Source organism: Ascochyta rabiei, chromosome 5 (assembly GCF_004011695.2).
Source record: "Ascochyta rabiei chromosome 5, complete sequence".
In the NCBI taxonomy this organism is placed as follows: domain Eukaryota; kingdom Fungi; phylum Ascomycota; class Dothideomycetes; order Pleosporales; family Didymellaceae; genus Ascochyta; species Ascochyta rabiei.
In genome coordinates, this window is record NC_082409.1 from 2,239,424 (window position 1) to 2,255,798 (window position 16,375).

Consider the following 16,375-nt stretch of genomic DNA (forward strand, 5'->3'; position numbering starts at 1 on the left):
CAGAGCCCCGTATCTGCCATGCATGAGCGTTTATTGAGCTGGGAGTATAAAGCATGGTCGCCTTAAGGCAATACGTAAAGTATATCCACATTCACGCTCATCTACTTTCTACCATTCCATCGTTCACTCATGTTCATCCTCACGCCTACTCTGTACAAGTCTGTTCTCAGCACGATGCTCCTCACACAACTCTTCATTGCGGCCTCCGCTTCAGCAGCCGTTATCACAAGCAGACAGACCGGCAATGGCGCCCTTCAAAGTGGTGGTCAGACACTTGTTCTGAAGGAAGTGGGAGGTATCCCTGGCAATGAATGCTTGACTTTCCGCAATAATGGTGCGCCTTTTCTTTCCTCACTTTTCCATTTAGCCTTTACTGACCAGCACCGCAGGCGAGATTGTGGATGCAGCCTGTGTGAATACAGCCGCAGACCGGCAATTGACACCTTCTACTTTCGCTGGCGCCGACGTCCTTGCAGTACAACGTTCTTTCTCGAACGGCTTTCGTCCAGACTTGGTCAACACACAGGCTTGTGTTGGCTTCAACGGGACACACTTCAAAGCAATTGATTGCGCAGACAATAGTCTGGATCCTGTTAGTTTCCAGAATGGGCAGCTTGTCAGCGCAAGTGGTGCGTGCCAGAGTGGGCATGACAATGCTGCTCAGATCACGGTCGACCCTAGTGGACAAAACTGTGCGCAGCTTGAGAGCACTGCCGTGCAGCCAACGTCAACATGAGACATGGGAGCAAAGCATAATGGATCAGAAAAAAGCGAAGACTTTATACAGCACCGATCGACTGTCGTAATGTTGAGGCTTTATCCACCTAGTCCCTTGGGTTTTCAATTGACCGTTGATGGAAGGAGGCAAAATGTAATGAGAGGCAATTAAGTAAGGCCCTCGTACGACTGTACGATAGCAAACAATCAATATGCACAAATTTGAACTTCACCGATTATGGAGAACTCCTGAGCCGTAACGTTCATTTCTCTTTCCATCCTTGCCATTCTTTTGGCCTTAGCAAACGGGTTCCAAAGTGAACTAATAGCCTGACACTACGAACGTCTGCAGCACATCCCCAACTGGCTTTCCGACACTCTATCCTTTACTACCAGGATGCATACAATGTCGAACGTAAGAAGTCGGCGTATACAACAAGCGCCAACGACTGAACAATGATTCCAAAGAAAAAGTCGAAGTTCTTGTGTTAGACCTGCATACTGCGAACTTCAAGTGACAGGTCATCATCAAGTGACTCGTCTTCGTTGCTATCGCGATAGACTGCATCTACATTCCTTTTTAGTACTGCAGATTAGACTTGTGCTCACATGCCTCATTGGGTAGAAACATTGCCGTACTTGAACGACTGAGGTGCTACAGTCTGAAATATGGAGTACAAACCTTGTTGGAAGTATGAATTACATGAATGAGTCTGTAGCATGTAGCATGACTCTCATCGACACATGTTTATAGAACCTGCTTGCTGCAATGAGCATCGGAGTGTCGGCGCTGTTGCCTGACATACACGATGAAGGATCGGAGTCAGATCGAAGCATTTGCACGCGCGTATGCGCATGCAGACGAAAAAGGGGTGTTGCATACCTTCTTCCGAAGCCTGGAAGCTGATGTCCGAGTCAGCGAGCCTTTAAGTCCGCTCGATCAAGCATTTGGTCCTGGTGTTCTATTTAGTTCTCCGACAGAGCAAGGTCGATGGTTGTGTAAGGATACCATTTGTTGCTCACAACAATGGGTTTTCAGGCCACCAAGATGGCCCCATTTCCTGCGATTTTCACAACTTTCGATGACGTCGACCGCTGTGATTGGCCATGAGGCGCCGAAAGCTGAAGCCAGAGACCAACAACGCGAGAGCATCGGGGACTCGGACTTTCGCAGAGTGAGCACGACGTCTGGCCGTGCACACTTGCGGAGTCTCGGAAAGTATTGCTAGCTGTCAATATGGCTGCCTTGATCAGATAAGTATATGTCGCGCCCACCGTGGCAGCCAGGAAGAACAGCACTGAACAACCAACATCACGAACATCAACTATTGGCGTGATCATTCTTTCTACCACACTATGTCACAGCAACCACTCTCCATCCTCATCTCAGGCGCTGGCGTGGCTGGCGCCACGTTGGCCCTCACGCTTGTCCGCCAGCCAGGTTTCAAGATGCAACCCAGAATCACGCTCATTGAGAAGTCTCCCGTACCGCGCACGACAGGACAAGCTGTCGATATTCGAGGACCCGGAGTTGATGTTATCCGCAACCTTGGGTTAGAGCCCGAGATCAAGGCCAGACACACTACCGAGACTGGTCTTGCATTCTTGGACTCGAAGGGAAGCGTGGCCGCAGTTTTCCCTGCAACTGGTGATGCGAAGGTCCAAAGCGCGAGCAGCGAGTACGAGATCTTGAGAGGTGATCTGGCTGGTCTGCTACTCGATGGTGTGAACGAAGCAAAAGAGAAAGGCGTCAACGTAGAAGTGGTCTACGGCGAACATATCGAAACAATGGAGGAATGCGAAGATGGCTCTGGCGTAAATGTATATTTCTCCAACGGGAAGATCAGCAACCGGAAATTTGACGTTGTGATTGGCGCGGATGGCATTGCTTCGAAGACTCGAAACCTCATGTTTGGCAAAGAAGATCTGCGAGAACATGTTAAACCATCGGGCATGTACATCGGATTCTTCTCCATTCCACGCATCCCCAAGGATGACTCGCTTTGGAGATGGTGCCAGATCCCCAAAGGCCTCGGCATGCATCTAAGACCGCATTGCAACGGGAAGACGATGGGAGTATATTTCACGATCTGCAACTCCAAGCAGGCGAATCTTCCCGAGCTTGATGAGATACTTCATGCCGACGTTGCTTCACAGAAGAAATATCTCCGTCAACGATTTCAGAATGTAGGCTGGGAGAGTCAGCGCTTTGTTGACGGGCTCGACGCTTGCGACGACTTCTACATGACGCACTGGTGCCGGGTTGAAACGCCGCAATGGACCAAAGGCCGATGCGTCACTTTGGGCGATGCTGCATTCGCGACAATGGGCGTTGGCACAAGCCTCGCTATGACTGGAGCTTACTGTATAGCCGGCGAGCTATCGAAGATCGAGTCTACCGACCAGGTCCAGGGCGCTCTGCGCAAGTACGAAGATATCTTCAGACCGTGGGTTGAGAAACACCAGAACCAAAACTACGGCGGCATGCAGCTCGCGAACCCACAGACGGCGTGGGGCATCTGGGCTTTTCATACCGTTCTGAAGGTAGTGTGTTTCTTAAGGTTGCCCCAACTGCTTATGCGCTTCTTCGGAGGAGACGAAAATGGCGGGTGGAAGCTACCTGAGTATGGATGGTAGTTGGCATGGATGCCGCACGCAAATTGTCTAGGCGTAGTGACTTGGGACCTGTATCTTCTTCTCGTTCTCCTCTCCACTTCATGAAGTTTCTATAATGTACGATACCTACCCATGTTTCCTCACGAAAGATCAAGCAGAGTCTCTCTTCGCCAAGACCCAAACAAAATTTGCGTCGCCCTCAACTTGCTTTGTTTCTCTCATCAGGATCTCTAATCCGGCGGCCTCGAACATCTTCACACTACCTTCCTCGCCCCACGCACTCCAATACATCCAGCCCTCTTCATGACCTAGCCACCGCTCTGCGGTATTGCCTTCCGACTCCTCTACTGCAAAGTTAGCCAACAGGAACCCGCCAGGTTTCAGCCACCGCGCAATCTTGCGAACAAGCTGAGTCTGCTCCTCGCGAGGAAGATGGATGATGCTGTAGAAGCCTGTGACCGCATCGAAGGTATGGTCCGAGAAAGACAAGGCCATCATATCCCCCTCGACCAGCGTCAGGCGGTCCTGGTATCCTGCCAGGTGTGTACGCGCAAGATCCAATTGAGCGGTCGAAAGATCATTGCCTGTGACGTGTATCAAAAGTTCTTCAGTTTCGAGGAGACGCTTGGTCGCGGGTATGCCAGCGCCACAGCCAAGCTCGAGGACAGAAGCTGTGTAGTTTTCTTTGGTCTTCAGGTGAGAGAGCAGAAGGCCAAGATACTGAAGTCGGACTGGATCATCTGGTTGCGTGAAGTTGTCTGCGTAAGTATCCGCCATCGCATCGTAAGAGCTCTTCAGGCGAGACTTCATGTCCTCAGGTACTGCTGGATTTAGCCAGAATTCTTGCGAATTCATTGCATCTCATACCGTTTTCTGCCATCTTGATTCTACTCAGGTTGCTGATGTTCGTCAAAGCTAGATGCCTGATGGTGCTGTCTTTATAGTCAATTAACTGAGTCAGACCGTCGTGAAAGGGCGGTACCCCACTCTTGAGCTTACGGTGACTCCGATGATACTCTAGGCGCTTTCAGTAAGCGATGCTGTGGTCGATGCTGTGACTCACTCAAATGAAATCAGAATTAGAGTAAACCTGGTTGTTGTCCAGTTGACTAGACTCGTCGCACAAATAAAAATATATGGTCATAATACAAGTCAACGCACATATCTTTCACATACGACCATAGGACGTTGAAAACAAGGCTTCCCGTTCGCTCAGCCCTTTTTAAGCAACGTACCGGCGGATTAGTAGTTAGGTGGGTGACCACTAGCGAATACCCGCTGTTGTATGTTTTTTGCATTAGTGGTCAGGCCGCCGGTTCTTCTGAAGAATACTTTTGCAAAATCGGCGAAAATGGTACCTGCCTCTGACTCAGCATGAATCTCGCCGTCAGTCCGATATGGGCGTTGGGATCTGACATGACGATTGATTCCCCTAATGTGCGGTTGGCTGTTGCAAGGAAAAAGACAAATCTGCAAAGTAGTACAGGCTACTAGAAGATGCGAGTACAAAAAGACCGTCCTGCACCAATTGTTAATGGTGCAGATGCACTTATCAGAAGTGCACATGTTTTCGCACATGTCTTCTGTAATGTCAAACTGGCGCATTTAATATCCAGATGTAATGCGATTACACGTCCAGCGCCTGGCATGTTTTGGGGACAATCTTCCATCTCGCCTTCGTTGGCGAAAGCATCGACCGAACGCCGGTTTTCTTGATGAGAGTCGAGAGTTAAGGCGCACCAAGTTTCATAGAGTCTCTTGTAGCTGTCGAACACAGCATACTTAACTGGCTGACCAATGGTTGCGTCAAACATGGCGCATAATCATTTGTCGCGTGCTTCCTTAGCAACATGAACCAGTGGGAGTAGATCAATATCGTGACAGAGGTTGGCAATCACGACCGATTTGACATGTCATCTGAGGGCTGCGTCGTACGAGCACTCGACAGATATCCTGATCTGAAGTTTTAGGATGCCACATGCAATGTAGGAAGTCTTAAGCTTGTACGTATGTTCCGATATGCTTATCGTCGTTCGTTGCAATTGCCAAAAGTGGATTATAACGCTATCAAAAGCCGGCTTTGGCATTGACTACCATAGGTACTTAGTCGTTCACTACCAGCGGCTCTACTTCGCCGTCGGTGTAGGCGTGAGTAAAGAATTTGTCTGGATCTGACAGGAACATGGCGTGTTCCTTCATGAAACTTTTATTTCCCTACAAGCGATATTGGTTAGCAAGCCGTATTTACAATAGCGAAGCACGTCATTTCGCGGCGACTACGCCACTTCCGAATGCCGAATCGCAACTCAACCTCGACTTCATCCCTTCTCTTCCATTCACACGTAAATATGTTACTTACACTCTTCCGCGCATGCTCTAGTTCGTTTTGGAGCCTATTAAATCCCTCTCGAAATGAGTCATACAAGGCCTTGCGTTTCTTCTCCGGCCCAGCGTGTCCAACCGTACGTAGTACGGCCCGTAACGGTTACAGGTTACAGCCGTAAATATAGTAAGTAACAGCAATTATATAAGCTGTAGCTGTATACGTACTGTAGCTATATATAAAGCTATAATATAGTTATAGTACAGCCAACCTTAGTGTTAACAATAGAGGGGGGGGCTGTACAGGCCACTATTGTTAAAACTCAACACTACGCCTAACGCAAGGCCTTAACAGTATCACTACCTCCTCCCTACCACACTACAACGCAATTATTACGTTTTTTTTTAATATTAATACGCATAAAGGCAGATAAAGCCTATAGAACACGTTTCTAAGCACAGTTATACTCTAAATTAATTGTAGGGGCGTATAAGAGGTACATTACCAGGTTTAGCAACTACAGCATCCCTAGGTATTGCGACAGCTTTAGATTTGCTCTAAATAACGTACTAGCGCCTTGCTGATAGGATAAGTTATCTAATTAGCGTTAATTAAGCTCCCTGTTAATTAAACCATCCCTACAACACTACAACACTACAACGCCCATCGCCTATAACCTGCCTCCGCCTCTGCCTCTACGCCCACCTATAACAAGCCCTAGCTTCCTTATACGCTTAACTTCACTATCACACGTACAACGCGCTAGGATAATATAGACACCTACTAAAGGAGAGTAAATCTAGAGCTTTTTAAGGCATCTACACCCTAGTATAACATATGCTCTACTACGCAGTATATAACTATTAACTAGTAACAGTAAAGGTTATTTGTGTAGCTAGGCTGTATATATAAGCACCTCTAGTAAGAAGGTCCTTAGGGCTCCTTGTAATAGATCTATATTATCTATTAACTTCAGCGCTATATAGGACAGCTAGTTATCTAGGTAGCTAGAAAGGAGATTTCTAAGTAAGTCCGCCTATATAACCCTCCCCTCCTCCCCTCCTACGCCCTCTACTACTATTATTAACATGCCTCTAACTAGATTAACCTAGACCTAGCTTACTAACGTTACTAGAGCACCTGTATACCACTTAGCAGGCTTAAAGACCCTTAGTAAGATAGCCTGTGCCTTATTATTTACCTCTCTGTTAGCATTACTATTGCCCTATTTATTAATTAAGGTAAGCCTAGCTCACATATAACACCCTAACGCTACTAGTATTAACTTTTCTATTAATTTTAACTAAGTATATTATAGAAACACACGCCTTAATACTAGTTAGCTAGGTTATTAGGTACGCTATAAGGCCTAGCTAGCTAGTAGAAAAGACTTAGCTGCTATATAGTTATATAGAGTTACACTACAGTACTTAGAGGTTAACAGCTCTACTATAAAGTACTAGCTTTGCTAGAGGTGTTATAAATTAGGTGTTACCCCTAATACCCTCTACGTTAATAGGACAGCTTATGTTAACACATATATGCGTAATAAGTATTAAATTAACCCTAAAATAGGCCTTATTCTAGACACCTAAGCTACTCCTAAGAACCTATAGGCAGCTACATATATTACTAGCTTATCTACCTTTACTACACACACCCCTTAGGAGAAGGATAAGCTTTAGTTAGCCTTTATTAATTAGGCTATTACTAATAATATATTATTTGCTATAATAACAGCACCTACTATATAAGGCCTAATTACTTAGAATTAATAAGATCTACTCTACGCCTTACCTAATTCCTACTTAACAATATTATTATACATTACTAATTAACTTTAACAACATTAATTAGAGGTAGTAGCACTTATTAAGACAGCTTAGAGTAAGATTAGCGTAAGCGTTAATGTGTAGATGTTATATAACTACTACAGCTTTCTTACTATTATAGCTTACTTTATTAATACTTTATATAAGTAATAAGACATACTTCTTACCTTCTACAACCTTATTAGCAATTACTTAGGTAGTGCATAAGCCTTAGTTATTATTAACATTATCTACAAGTATAACTTTAAGACTTAATTTAACTACTTTATTAGTAATAATACTACTAGTAACAATTAATTGCTATACAACAGGCTTTCTAACCTATCTAAATTAATTAAATCAGACTCCTATTACTGCCTCTGCTGCGCTAGCTATATAATTAACCTTACTATTAAGGCAACACTATATAGAGACAGCGTTAGTTAGTTTAAAGAAGAGCTTACTAGTGTAGGTCCTCTAGATTAATTTAAGTTATATAAGTAACATAGCGTTATTAGCAAGCTATATAACTTTATTAATGCTGTTTATACCTTATATAAGCGTTATAAGGCATTTAAATATTACTAATAATTATTATCTAATAATAATCCTCTATAGAAGCATTTTACGCTTAACCTTATACAGGCTAGAGGGGTCTACTAGCACTTAACATACCTTATATTACTCTATTACTAGGAGCTCTAAGGTGTTATATAAGCTTATTAATATTAACTACGTAGCCTTAATACCTATACAACCTCTAAAATTAATAAAGCTACTACTAAAGTACTTAATAATTACATTACTAAGGATAATTAGGATAAGGTTAATAGGCTTATTAATTTCCTCTAAGAGCTGTACAAGCTTATAAAGCGTCTTAAAGGTAATAACAGCTAATTAGGATACAGCTTATTATAGCAGACTATCTCTAATTTATAGACTTTATAGGCGTTATATAACAAGAAATTAATTAAGCTAGACAAAAAGCCTACTAGTTTCTTTAAACAGGGCATCTAATTTAGCCTTATAAAGCTTAATAGGTACTAGAAGAAGCTTATTAACAACCTAGATATTAGCTACTATTATATTACTATAATACTACACCCTATACTTTGCTAGTACTAGTTTAAGGATAAGTAGGGTTATTTTCTAATATACAACAGGAAGGCTAATAAGTTAATTTAGATTGTTTATAAGGCCTATAAGCAGAGTAGTTAATTAGATAATAATTTAGATTAACTTAATAATCTATACTCTTAGCTAAGCTGCTGTAAGCTCCCTAGACATGCTATAAGGACTTGTTTTAATAATATAATAACGTAAGCGGTAAGCAAGTCGCTTAGGCAAGCGAGTCGCTTACCTTTTCAAGCCTTAGACCTTTGCAACACTATAACTCAACACCACAACGTTGTACTGTAGCTTATAGTACGTTAAATTAATCTAATTAGTCTACAGTATCTTTCTTATATGTGCGCTTGTTGTACCCTGCCTCACTACACCTCCCACAGCGTTGAGAACCCTGTCCACCACCACCTGTTCGCATCCTCTCCTCACGCCTCTCAGCCTTAACTAGCGCATCAGCATCCCTACGCTTAACTATCTCCTCTGCTTCTTACTAAGATAGGGTCCTACCATGCTAGATCCGCTTCTTTTTACGTGTTTTACGCTTAGAAGCAGCTTTATTTGCTGCTTAAAGCTTAACTATCTTAGCTGCTCTTAGCACCTAGGTATGCACTATCATTTCAGCTCCCTTTTAAAACTGCTGCACCATCTCACAGATTAATTCTGTTAATAAACTTCTGTATTCCCTAATTCTCTTTAATATCAGCATTAACTGAGCTCCAATTTCAGCAGCGTTGCTTGGTGTTTTAGGTTGCCAGGGGGTAGGCCCTAGTAGAGGTGGTGATGGCGTACAAGGCTTTACTTTAAGCCTTAATAGCACTACCTCTAGGTTATCTAGAACTAAGCCTGTTGCTTAGAAGCTTAATTGAATATTACTAGATAAGAACGCCTTATTAAAAACCTGATTAAAGGCAGCTAGGAACGCTTTCTTGTTAATGTGGGTAATGTAACAGTTTGCTAAGACATTAATTTCCTTCTTGTACGCCTGCTTTAATGGGGCAAAACACCCTACATTAAGTGGCTGTAGGATGTAGGAGGTGTAAGGAGGCATATAGAGAGTGATAATCTTGCTCTCCTTATACAGATTCTGGAAGGCAAGCAACTTGTAGCTCTTGTGGCCATTAATAATCAGCAGCTAGTGGCTACCTACTGTCTGGGCTGTTGTGTGCTAGATAAAGTGCTTTAGCCACTCTAGGCCCAGTTCATTTGTTGTCCAGCCATTCTTGCTAACACTAATCTGCTAATCCTTTAGGTTGTAATACCAGGCTTAGTTATAGTTCTTTGCTTTAAAGATAATAAAGGGTGGGATAACCTACCCTATAGCATTAATCGCAGCAATTAACGTTGCCTATTTACAGTTGCTAGGCTGGACCTGCAATGGTCTAAGACGCCTCTTAGATGCAGTTACCACCTTAACAGACCCCCCAACACCCATCTAGAAGCCAGTCTCGTTAAAGTTGTAGGTATCTTCGTCTAGGATACTATACTTGGCTTTGACGTTACGTACAAGGTCAAACCAGGGGCTAATAATAGCTAGGTTACTGCATAGGACTCTCTGGTGATCGCGCTGTCTATTTACGTAAGACTTAATCTTAGGCTTCTAGCGTATAAGGTTCCTAGCCTATTTTTCCCTAACCTAGCCACTATAACAGGCAGCTAGCAGTTAATTAGCTATTTTACGTACGTAGCTAAGCGTAGGGGCAAAGCCTTGCGCGTTAAGCTTCCTTATGTATTGTATAATTGTGTCCTCTTTAACCCTAGTAAGCTAGGATGAGTTAGGATAGGAATTGCGTTGTAAGGTGGTTTTAGCGCGTTAGTTAGAGAGGGTCCTTTAAGGAACGTTATAGATAGCAGCAGCGCGTTACTGGCTTAGCAACGCGTCAGATTTCATAGCTTGGATAGCAAGGACTATCCTATCCTCACAAGAAAGCAATTCAAGATCAGGTTGTTAAGACATTGGATGAAAGGTTGAAGGAGGTGTGATCTTGGCAAAGGTGAGCGACTTGCTTGCCTAAGCGACTTGCTTACCGCTTACGTTAGCAGTAGACCTCTATTTACTTACTAGTTTTAAGGGCTCTAAGCAGCAGAAACAGCATAATAAGCTGCAGGAGTATTTTAAAGCTATTATAATTAACCTCTGTAATAATAATCCTAAGTATTAATAACTCCTCTATAATCTATAGTAATAGTAGGTATGTTAGAGGCAGTATAAATATCCTGTGCTATTTAAAATAGCTTGCGATTTCCTCTCTATCCTAAGTACTAGCTGCAAGTGCAAGCGCTGTTTCAGCGTTGCTAGGCGTACAAAAACTAATAAATAGAACTAATTACAGCTAAGTATAATAGAGGCTATTTAATTATAGAAGAATTAGCTGTGTTATAGGCTTATTATAAGCCTATATACTAAGATAGAGGCGTTAATAATACTACAGGAGAAGAAGCAGGTAGATTTAACAGAAACAGCAACCCCTAAGTGCTTACAGGTGTTACAGGATAGGCCTCCTTTACAGTTATTAACTATGCTAGACTAAAAATAGCAACTGTATACCTGTAGCTACGTCTCTACGCTGTAAAGTAGGCCTACGCTGTAATTTTAGGACGTAACAGCTAACAATAATTGCTGTTACTTACGGCAATCGACCTTTGCCGTAGCCGTTTACTTACGGTTGGACACGCTGCTCCGGCCATTCACTGAGGCGACCTTTGTCCAGGGAGGCGAATCCCGCATCGAAGAGTTCATAGCCTGAGCCTCGGTGGCCTGGCTATTTTGCCATCATCGTCTGGAACGAATTCGATGCCGAACGGGGGTGCGACAGCAGGTACACGCCGCGCCATGCGGACGCATTGCCTGGGCGCACAATCTCAAGTCTTCCTGGCATTTATCGAAAAAGATCAGGATACGTGGTGTTTCAGAAAGCTGAGTTAAGGCCATTGGCGAAAAGAGTGTTTCTGAAGAAGGACACCACTTGTTCGCCGTCCTGTGGCTACCCCTCAAAAACGTTGAAGTACGGATACCTGATCCAGTACGGCTCCCGATAGACCCGATATTGCGACGAATGGGCAGATTTAGACTGTAACCTCATTATTGTCAAGAATATGCGTTGTAAAGGCTCTCCAGAAGAGGCAGGTATGCGCCTAAAGCTGGTCGTCTCGCATTCCGCTACGCCTGACAGGCCGACATGCGCGATCGGCCGAATGGGATCAGCATGCTAGCAGGCTTAAACAGCTCAACGCTATCAATGCACAGGACCACCTGGTCGAAACCCCAACAGAAAGCTCATGCGCGTACCATGGAGATTCGCTCGTTTGGCCACTAGTCATCTGGATGCTGGAAAGAATGGACCAACGAAGCGATTCATTATCGGTCTTCTATGCCAGCACACACGTCTTATAGCCAAACGATTGAGGATCAAAGTACACCAGAACAAAATTAAGTGTAAGATCCAAGCGTTCTATCGTCACCCATGTGAAATTCAGGCCGATTGCCTGTATCATATGCCCTGCTATTGGCCGTGCAAATCCTGTCTCAGTAGTAAAACGGCTTTCTAGTCATTTTGTGCGTAATAACTATACGTTCAGCGCCACGAAATAGCCTGTTCAGCGTGTGCAATAGACTTGTCAAGTAATGTCCGTCTTGTGACGTGGGATTTGTTCGACTGCGAAGGTGAAGTCGCTGTTCTCTTTCTTTGACTCAAATCCACTATGACGTGAGCCTCCTTTTAACAAAGGAATCATCTAGGCCGCCGGGTCTTGAAGAATTTAGCTCTTCGCAAACGCTTCCACTTCGGTCAGTTTGCCAACTTTGACTGCTCTTCGCGCAACCACGGAAGTCGTAGGTGCGTCTTCTCGAGAAGGCACATGCTATCCAGAACCAACGTTGAGCACAGCTGCGCAGGCCGGTCAACGTTTAGACAGCATCTTGCAACTCTGTGATTTCCAGAGGGGGAAAGTGTGCCCCGTCTATCTTTCGGAACTGTTCCCTGTCTATACTATTGTCTCAGCCATGGCGCAGGTCCGGGCAGGTGTGCAGCTTTTTTCGACCATGCGAGATCAGACTGCAAAAAACCAAGGCATAATCTCCGATATACATCGGACTGAGAGGTCATCCTCTTTTGTAGTAGAGTTCCTGTTTGCTGAGCTTCGATCTTTATTGGTTTCGTGATCGCAGCATGATCGAGGTTCAGGCGAGCAATGAGTGTATTCGTTCTATTAAATCCTTCACTCTGAACGGTTTCTGAACGACGTCGTCCTGCATTGCGATTAGAATCTGGCTTCCAGACAGGACAGAGAGTTACAAACCGAACCTGCTTCCAGTGCCGATTGCACCTGTTCGTCACGAAAGTTGGCAGTGACAGCGATGATAGGTAGTCGTACAGCTCCAGGTCTTGTTATCATCGCTGAGCCGAGAAGGCCTTCACCCAGCAATTCTTTCTGCCGTATTGCGCGGGTGGCTGCGAGGCCGTCTAAGATGGGCATCTAAATAGGTGGGGTTAGTTGAGTTCGTATGTACAGTCTGCTGGTAGTGTTCTGACCTCAGAATCCATGAGTACGGCGTCAAAGGTCTTTCTCTCTAGAATCTGAAGCGCTTCGAGCCCATGGTTGGCGACCTCCACTATTAATCCCGCTCGTATCAACTGCTTGCCCAGGACTTGTTGGCTGATCAGGTTGTCTTCTACCAACAAGACATGCAATCGTGGAGACATAGGCTCTGGCTGTTTGATACTTTTTGTCAACAACGTGACCGTCAATGACTGCTCTTCTGCACGACGGGTTTTGATATAGAACCCAAATGTTGCCCCTTGGCCAGGCACTGAAGTTACCCCAATCTCGCCGCCTTGCTTCTCGGCAAGCTCTTTTGAGATATAAAGACCTAGCCCACTGCCACTATAGGTAATGTGAGTCTTAATAGTGGCTTGCGAAAAACGTCTGAAGATCTTTGCGACATATTCTTTGTTCAGGCCGATTCCGGAATCCTGGACGGTGAAGGTTAGATATATGTGCTCACCTAAGCCCCATTCAGGGTCGTTTGTCGCCTGTTCACTTGGCTTGCCGTCCGCCCAAAACATCTCATCAGTGAAGAGACTCCGCGGATTTGACGTGCAAGCACCGAGCCGGATTGAAATTGAAGGTTCCTTCGATGACTTGACAAGTTTTATTGCATTCGTCAGCAAGTTGATGAGGATTTGCGTTACTCGGGACGGATCCAAGAAAACACGATGAATGGAAAGGTCAGACAAGGACGCATCGGAGTTGACCTCAAGGTGGATTGAGTTACGGTCTAGCTCTGGCTCGAACATGTCTATGACGGAGTTGATCAGGTTTGAAGGCTCGACCGGAACGGGTTTAATTGATAGTAAAGTCGAGTTTAACTTGCTGAGCGTCAAAACATCATCCAGGATGCGTCTCTGGTGTTTGGCACACTGTAAGACAATCTTGGCATTTTGGGCATTCTCGTTCAAAGCTTCAAGACATTGAGCTGGAGCTCCAGCGGACTCGCAGTCTTGGGCCGTTGCGATGATTGCATCTGCACAGTGCACAATTGCGTTCAAGGGATTTCGCATCTCATGCGAGACCACATCGATGAATGCCTCTTGCCGCTTCTTCGCCTCTCTCGCCTCTGCGGCTGATCGAGCATGGAAGGCCTGGGCCCATTTCAGCCGAGATATATTCGTTGTGCATGCCATAATAGACTTGACCTGGCCAGACTCTAGGTCGCGGTAAGGGAAACTGAGAGCCTGAATTATAGCTGGAATTTCTTCGCCAGTTGGACAAGGATAGGTCCGTTTCATCCGTAGCTCGACGTTAACTTGTGCAAGACCAGCAACGAGTGTATTCCAAACCTCCTCCGCCTTTGGTAGGTCTTCCTCCAGGTAGGCATCATAGAACGAGTAGCTGGCGACATGCTCTTCCGCGCTCCGTCCGGCGAGAACGTAGTACTGATCGTTCGCCCATAGCATTCGACCATCTACTGAAACATGCAAAGACAAGCTGCCCGGGAGTCTGCAAACACGAAGTTGGCATACAGTCGTAGCGTCGAGTCCCAGTCTTTAAGGGGCGCCAGCCCGTTACGGGTCCAGTCGGTATCTCGGAAGAGGCGTATGTGAGCGGTCTGCGCAAGATCTTCAGTCCAGTCGTGCTGTTGGCCGTCCTGTGCGCTCATGGGCGCGCTGAGGATATCGTCCGCGACTGACAGCACATCTTGCTGCTGTGCACTGGTGTCCATGCCGTAACAGAGACCATACGCTTATATCTTTCGAATCGGCTGGGCTGTTGCAGCATTGTAGTTAATTACACTTTTGATCTGGGCATCAGAGGTTAGTGACTGAGGGGGCTGGTTGCATGTCGGCTGGCTTGGACAAAAGCTCGGCTGGCTGTAATTAGGGCCGGCGCTACGTTGGGGATAGCATCCCGGCAGTTTCTCCGCGCGCACGGCAAGATTGTCAAAACGCGTCTGACCGGCCGTGCGTCTTAAGCGACATCTGGCAGCAGTGGCGTGCTGAGTAACAATGCGTACCACTTACTTAAGAAAATCGGGCTTGGAAAGCGCCAAGTTCAGGCCCAGGGGGCTTTACCTGGGCACCAACTCCTTAAGCTCCGATTGTCCATCTTTGGCTTTGGGTTGTTAGCGCTGACCCCTTAGAGGCCCTGTATTGCTGTTACGTGGTGTAGGAACTGACACAAGGGCCTGATTTGGGCCCCGTTTAGGACCTCGTTTTCCTAGCCCTTCTTTTGGTCTGGCCCGGCCCCTGGAAAGCCGTGTTATCTCCTCCAGTATACTCCATTGTGGCGAAAGTTCAAGCAGGCTTTCAATTTCTACCAGACAAACCCCTTACACCTTTATCGCAATGTCTGAGAACGCCAACAGGCCTATAATCCACAACATCTTCAAATTTGTCAGAGATGTCACGCTTCAAATATCCGGTCAAGCTGAAACACTACAGCAAGTACTACTGTCCTCGCCAGAAGGCGACCGACGCTTGCTCCTTGAGGCGCTGGATGTTGTGCAGCATTGGTGGATGCTCAGTGCAATAACACAATCTGCGCTCGTCATGCTTGTCAAGGACATGCAGAGTCGCAACTGGATACTCGCAGCTAAAGTCATTAACAAACTGGACCTAAAAATCAGGCGTGACGTAGCCGCACAGCTCTCCGAAACGACGAGGAGTAACGTCCTGAAAGTGCTGTCCATACTGCAGAAGGTCGCTGAGCTGGAGTTTACAACGGACGGTGAATTCATTCCAGATGTCTATATCAGGGCAGGGGAATGGCCAGAGCTCTTCCCTGTGAGACTGCGGACATGTTCTCTTCGTGGGCAGTCTTATAAGCCTTTCAACGGCATCGAAGTCGTCGACGAGAGTTGCATGGATAGCTTTCATGAGGATAGGTCCTGCCCTCCAAGTTCCTAGCAATCAAATCTGTTCCTGTGTTTGGGGTGATCCATCTTGCCTGACGTGCTTCGTGCTAACGTTGCCGACACAGCAACGAGAACACGGCACCTACAGCAATCGCTGTGACGATTTTCGAGGATCAGGATGCCATTCAGTTCTAATTACGTTAGCACTGCTAAGTCTATGCTGCTACAGTGTTAGACGGTCACCTGCTAGATGTGCATATAAAGTATCGGCGTTAACATGCAAACCAGAGGCTCTTGTCTTGTAAGGTTTCGCTCACGCCTGGTTGAAACGAGACGCTCAACGTGACGAAGAAACCCAGCACTGCGCCGTAGATGCTTACCTGTCAGGGTTTCACCGTCCAGCATACTTCCAGACCACAGCAATAAAGGAAG

The 16,375-nt window shown here is 45.6% G+C and overlaps 6 protein-coding genes across 6 annotated transcripts, besides 7 other annotated features; 3 read left to right on the forward strand and 3 right to left on the reverse strand.

The window, feature by feature from the left end:
* Window positions 1-129: 129 nt before the first annotated feature.
* On the forward strand, window positions 130-736 carry EKO05_0003897 (uncharacterized protein; the record flags this gene model as incomplete). Its single annotated transcript, XM_038938479.1, has 2 exons — window positions 130-334; window positions 390-736. 2 exons carry the CDS (start codon window positions 130-132, stop codon window positions 734-736), a joined length of 552 nt encoding a protein of 183 aa, XP_038800384.1.
* Window positions 737-2,073: 1,337 nt separating this feature from the next.
* Window positions 2,074-3,354, forward strand: EKO05_0003898 (uncharacterized protein; the record flags this gene model as incomplete). The annotated part of the gene is made up of 1 exon (XM_038945244.1): window positions 2,074-3,354. The coding sequence occupies one exon, from the start codon at window positions 2,074-2,076 to the stop codon at window positions 3,352-3,354; it is 1,281 nt and encodes a 426-aa protein (XP_038800383.1).
* Window positions 3,355-3,483: 129 nt separating this feature from the next.
* EKO05_0003899 (uncharacterized protein) lies at window positions 3,484-4,188 on the reverse strand (the record flags this gene model as incomplete). The annotated part of the gene is made up of 1 exon (XM_038938238.2): window positions 3,484-4,188. The coding sequence occupies one exon, from the start codon at window positions 4,186-4,188 to the stop codon at window positions 3,484-3,486; it is 705 nt and encodes a 234-aa protein (XP_038800382.2).
* Window positions 4,189-8,044: 3,856 nt separating this feature from the next.
* Window positions 8,045-8,076: a tandem repeat.
* A 706-nt stretch (window positions 8,077-8,782) lies between these two features.
* Window positions 8,783-10,631: a mobile genetic element.
* Window positions 9,447-9,724: a mobile genetic element.
* Window positions 9,456-9,724: a mobile genetic element.
* Window positions 9,459-9,664: a mobile genetic element.
* Window positions 9,459-9,724: a mobile genetic element.
* Window positions 10,029-10,186: a mobile genetic element.
* Window positions 10,632-12,769: 2,138 nt separating the features above from the next.
* On the reverse strand, window positions 12,770-14,546 carry EKO05_0003900 (uncharacterized protein; the record flags this gene model as incomplete). The annotated part of the gene is made up of 3 exons (XM_038938308.2): window positions 12,770-12,838; window positions 12,889-13,065; window positions 13,122-14,546. The coding sequence occupies 3 exons, from the start codon at window positions 14,544-14,546 to the stop codon at window positions 12,770-12,772; spliced, it is 1,671 nt and encodes a 556-aa protein (XP_038800381.2).
* Window positions 14,547-14,554: 8 nt separating this feature from the next.
* Window positions 14,555-14,812, reverse strand: EKO05_0003901 (uncharacterized protein; the record flags this gene model as incomplete). The annotated part of the gene is made up of 1 exon (XM_059636262.1): window positions 14,555-14,812. The coding sequence occupies one exon, from the start codon at window positions 14,810-14,812 to the stop codon at window positions 14,555-14,557; it is 258 nt and encodes an 85-aa protein (XP_059492245.1).
* A 622-nt stretch (window positions 14,813-15,434) lies between these two features.
* Window positions 15,435-15,995, forward strand: EKO05_0003902 (uncharacterized protein; the record flags this gene model as incomplete). Its single annotated transcript, XM_038938496.2, has 1 exon — window positions 15,435-15,995. The coding sequence occupies one exon, from the start codon at window positions 15,435-15,437 to the stop codon at window positions 15,993-15,995; it is 561 nt and encodes a 186-aa protein (XP_038800380.2).
* Between the last annotated feature and the right edge of the window lie 380 nt (window positions 15,996-16,375).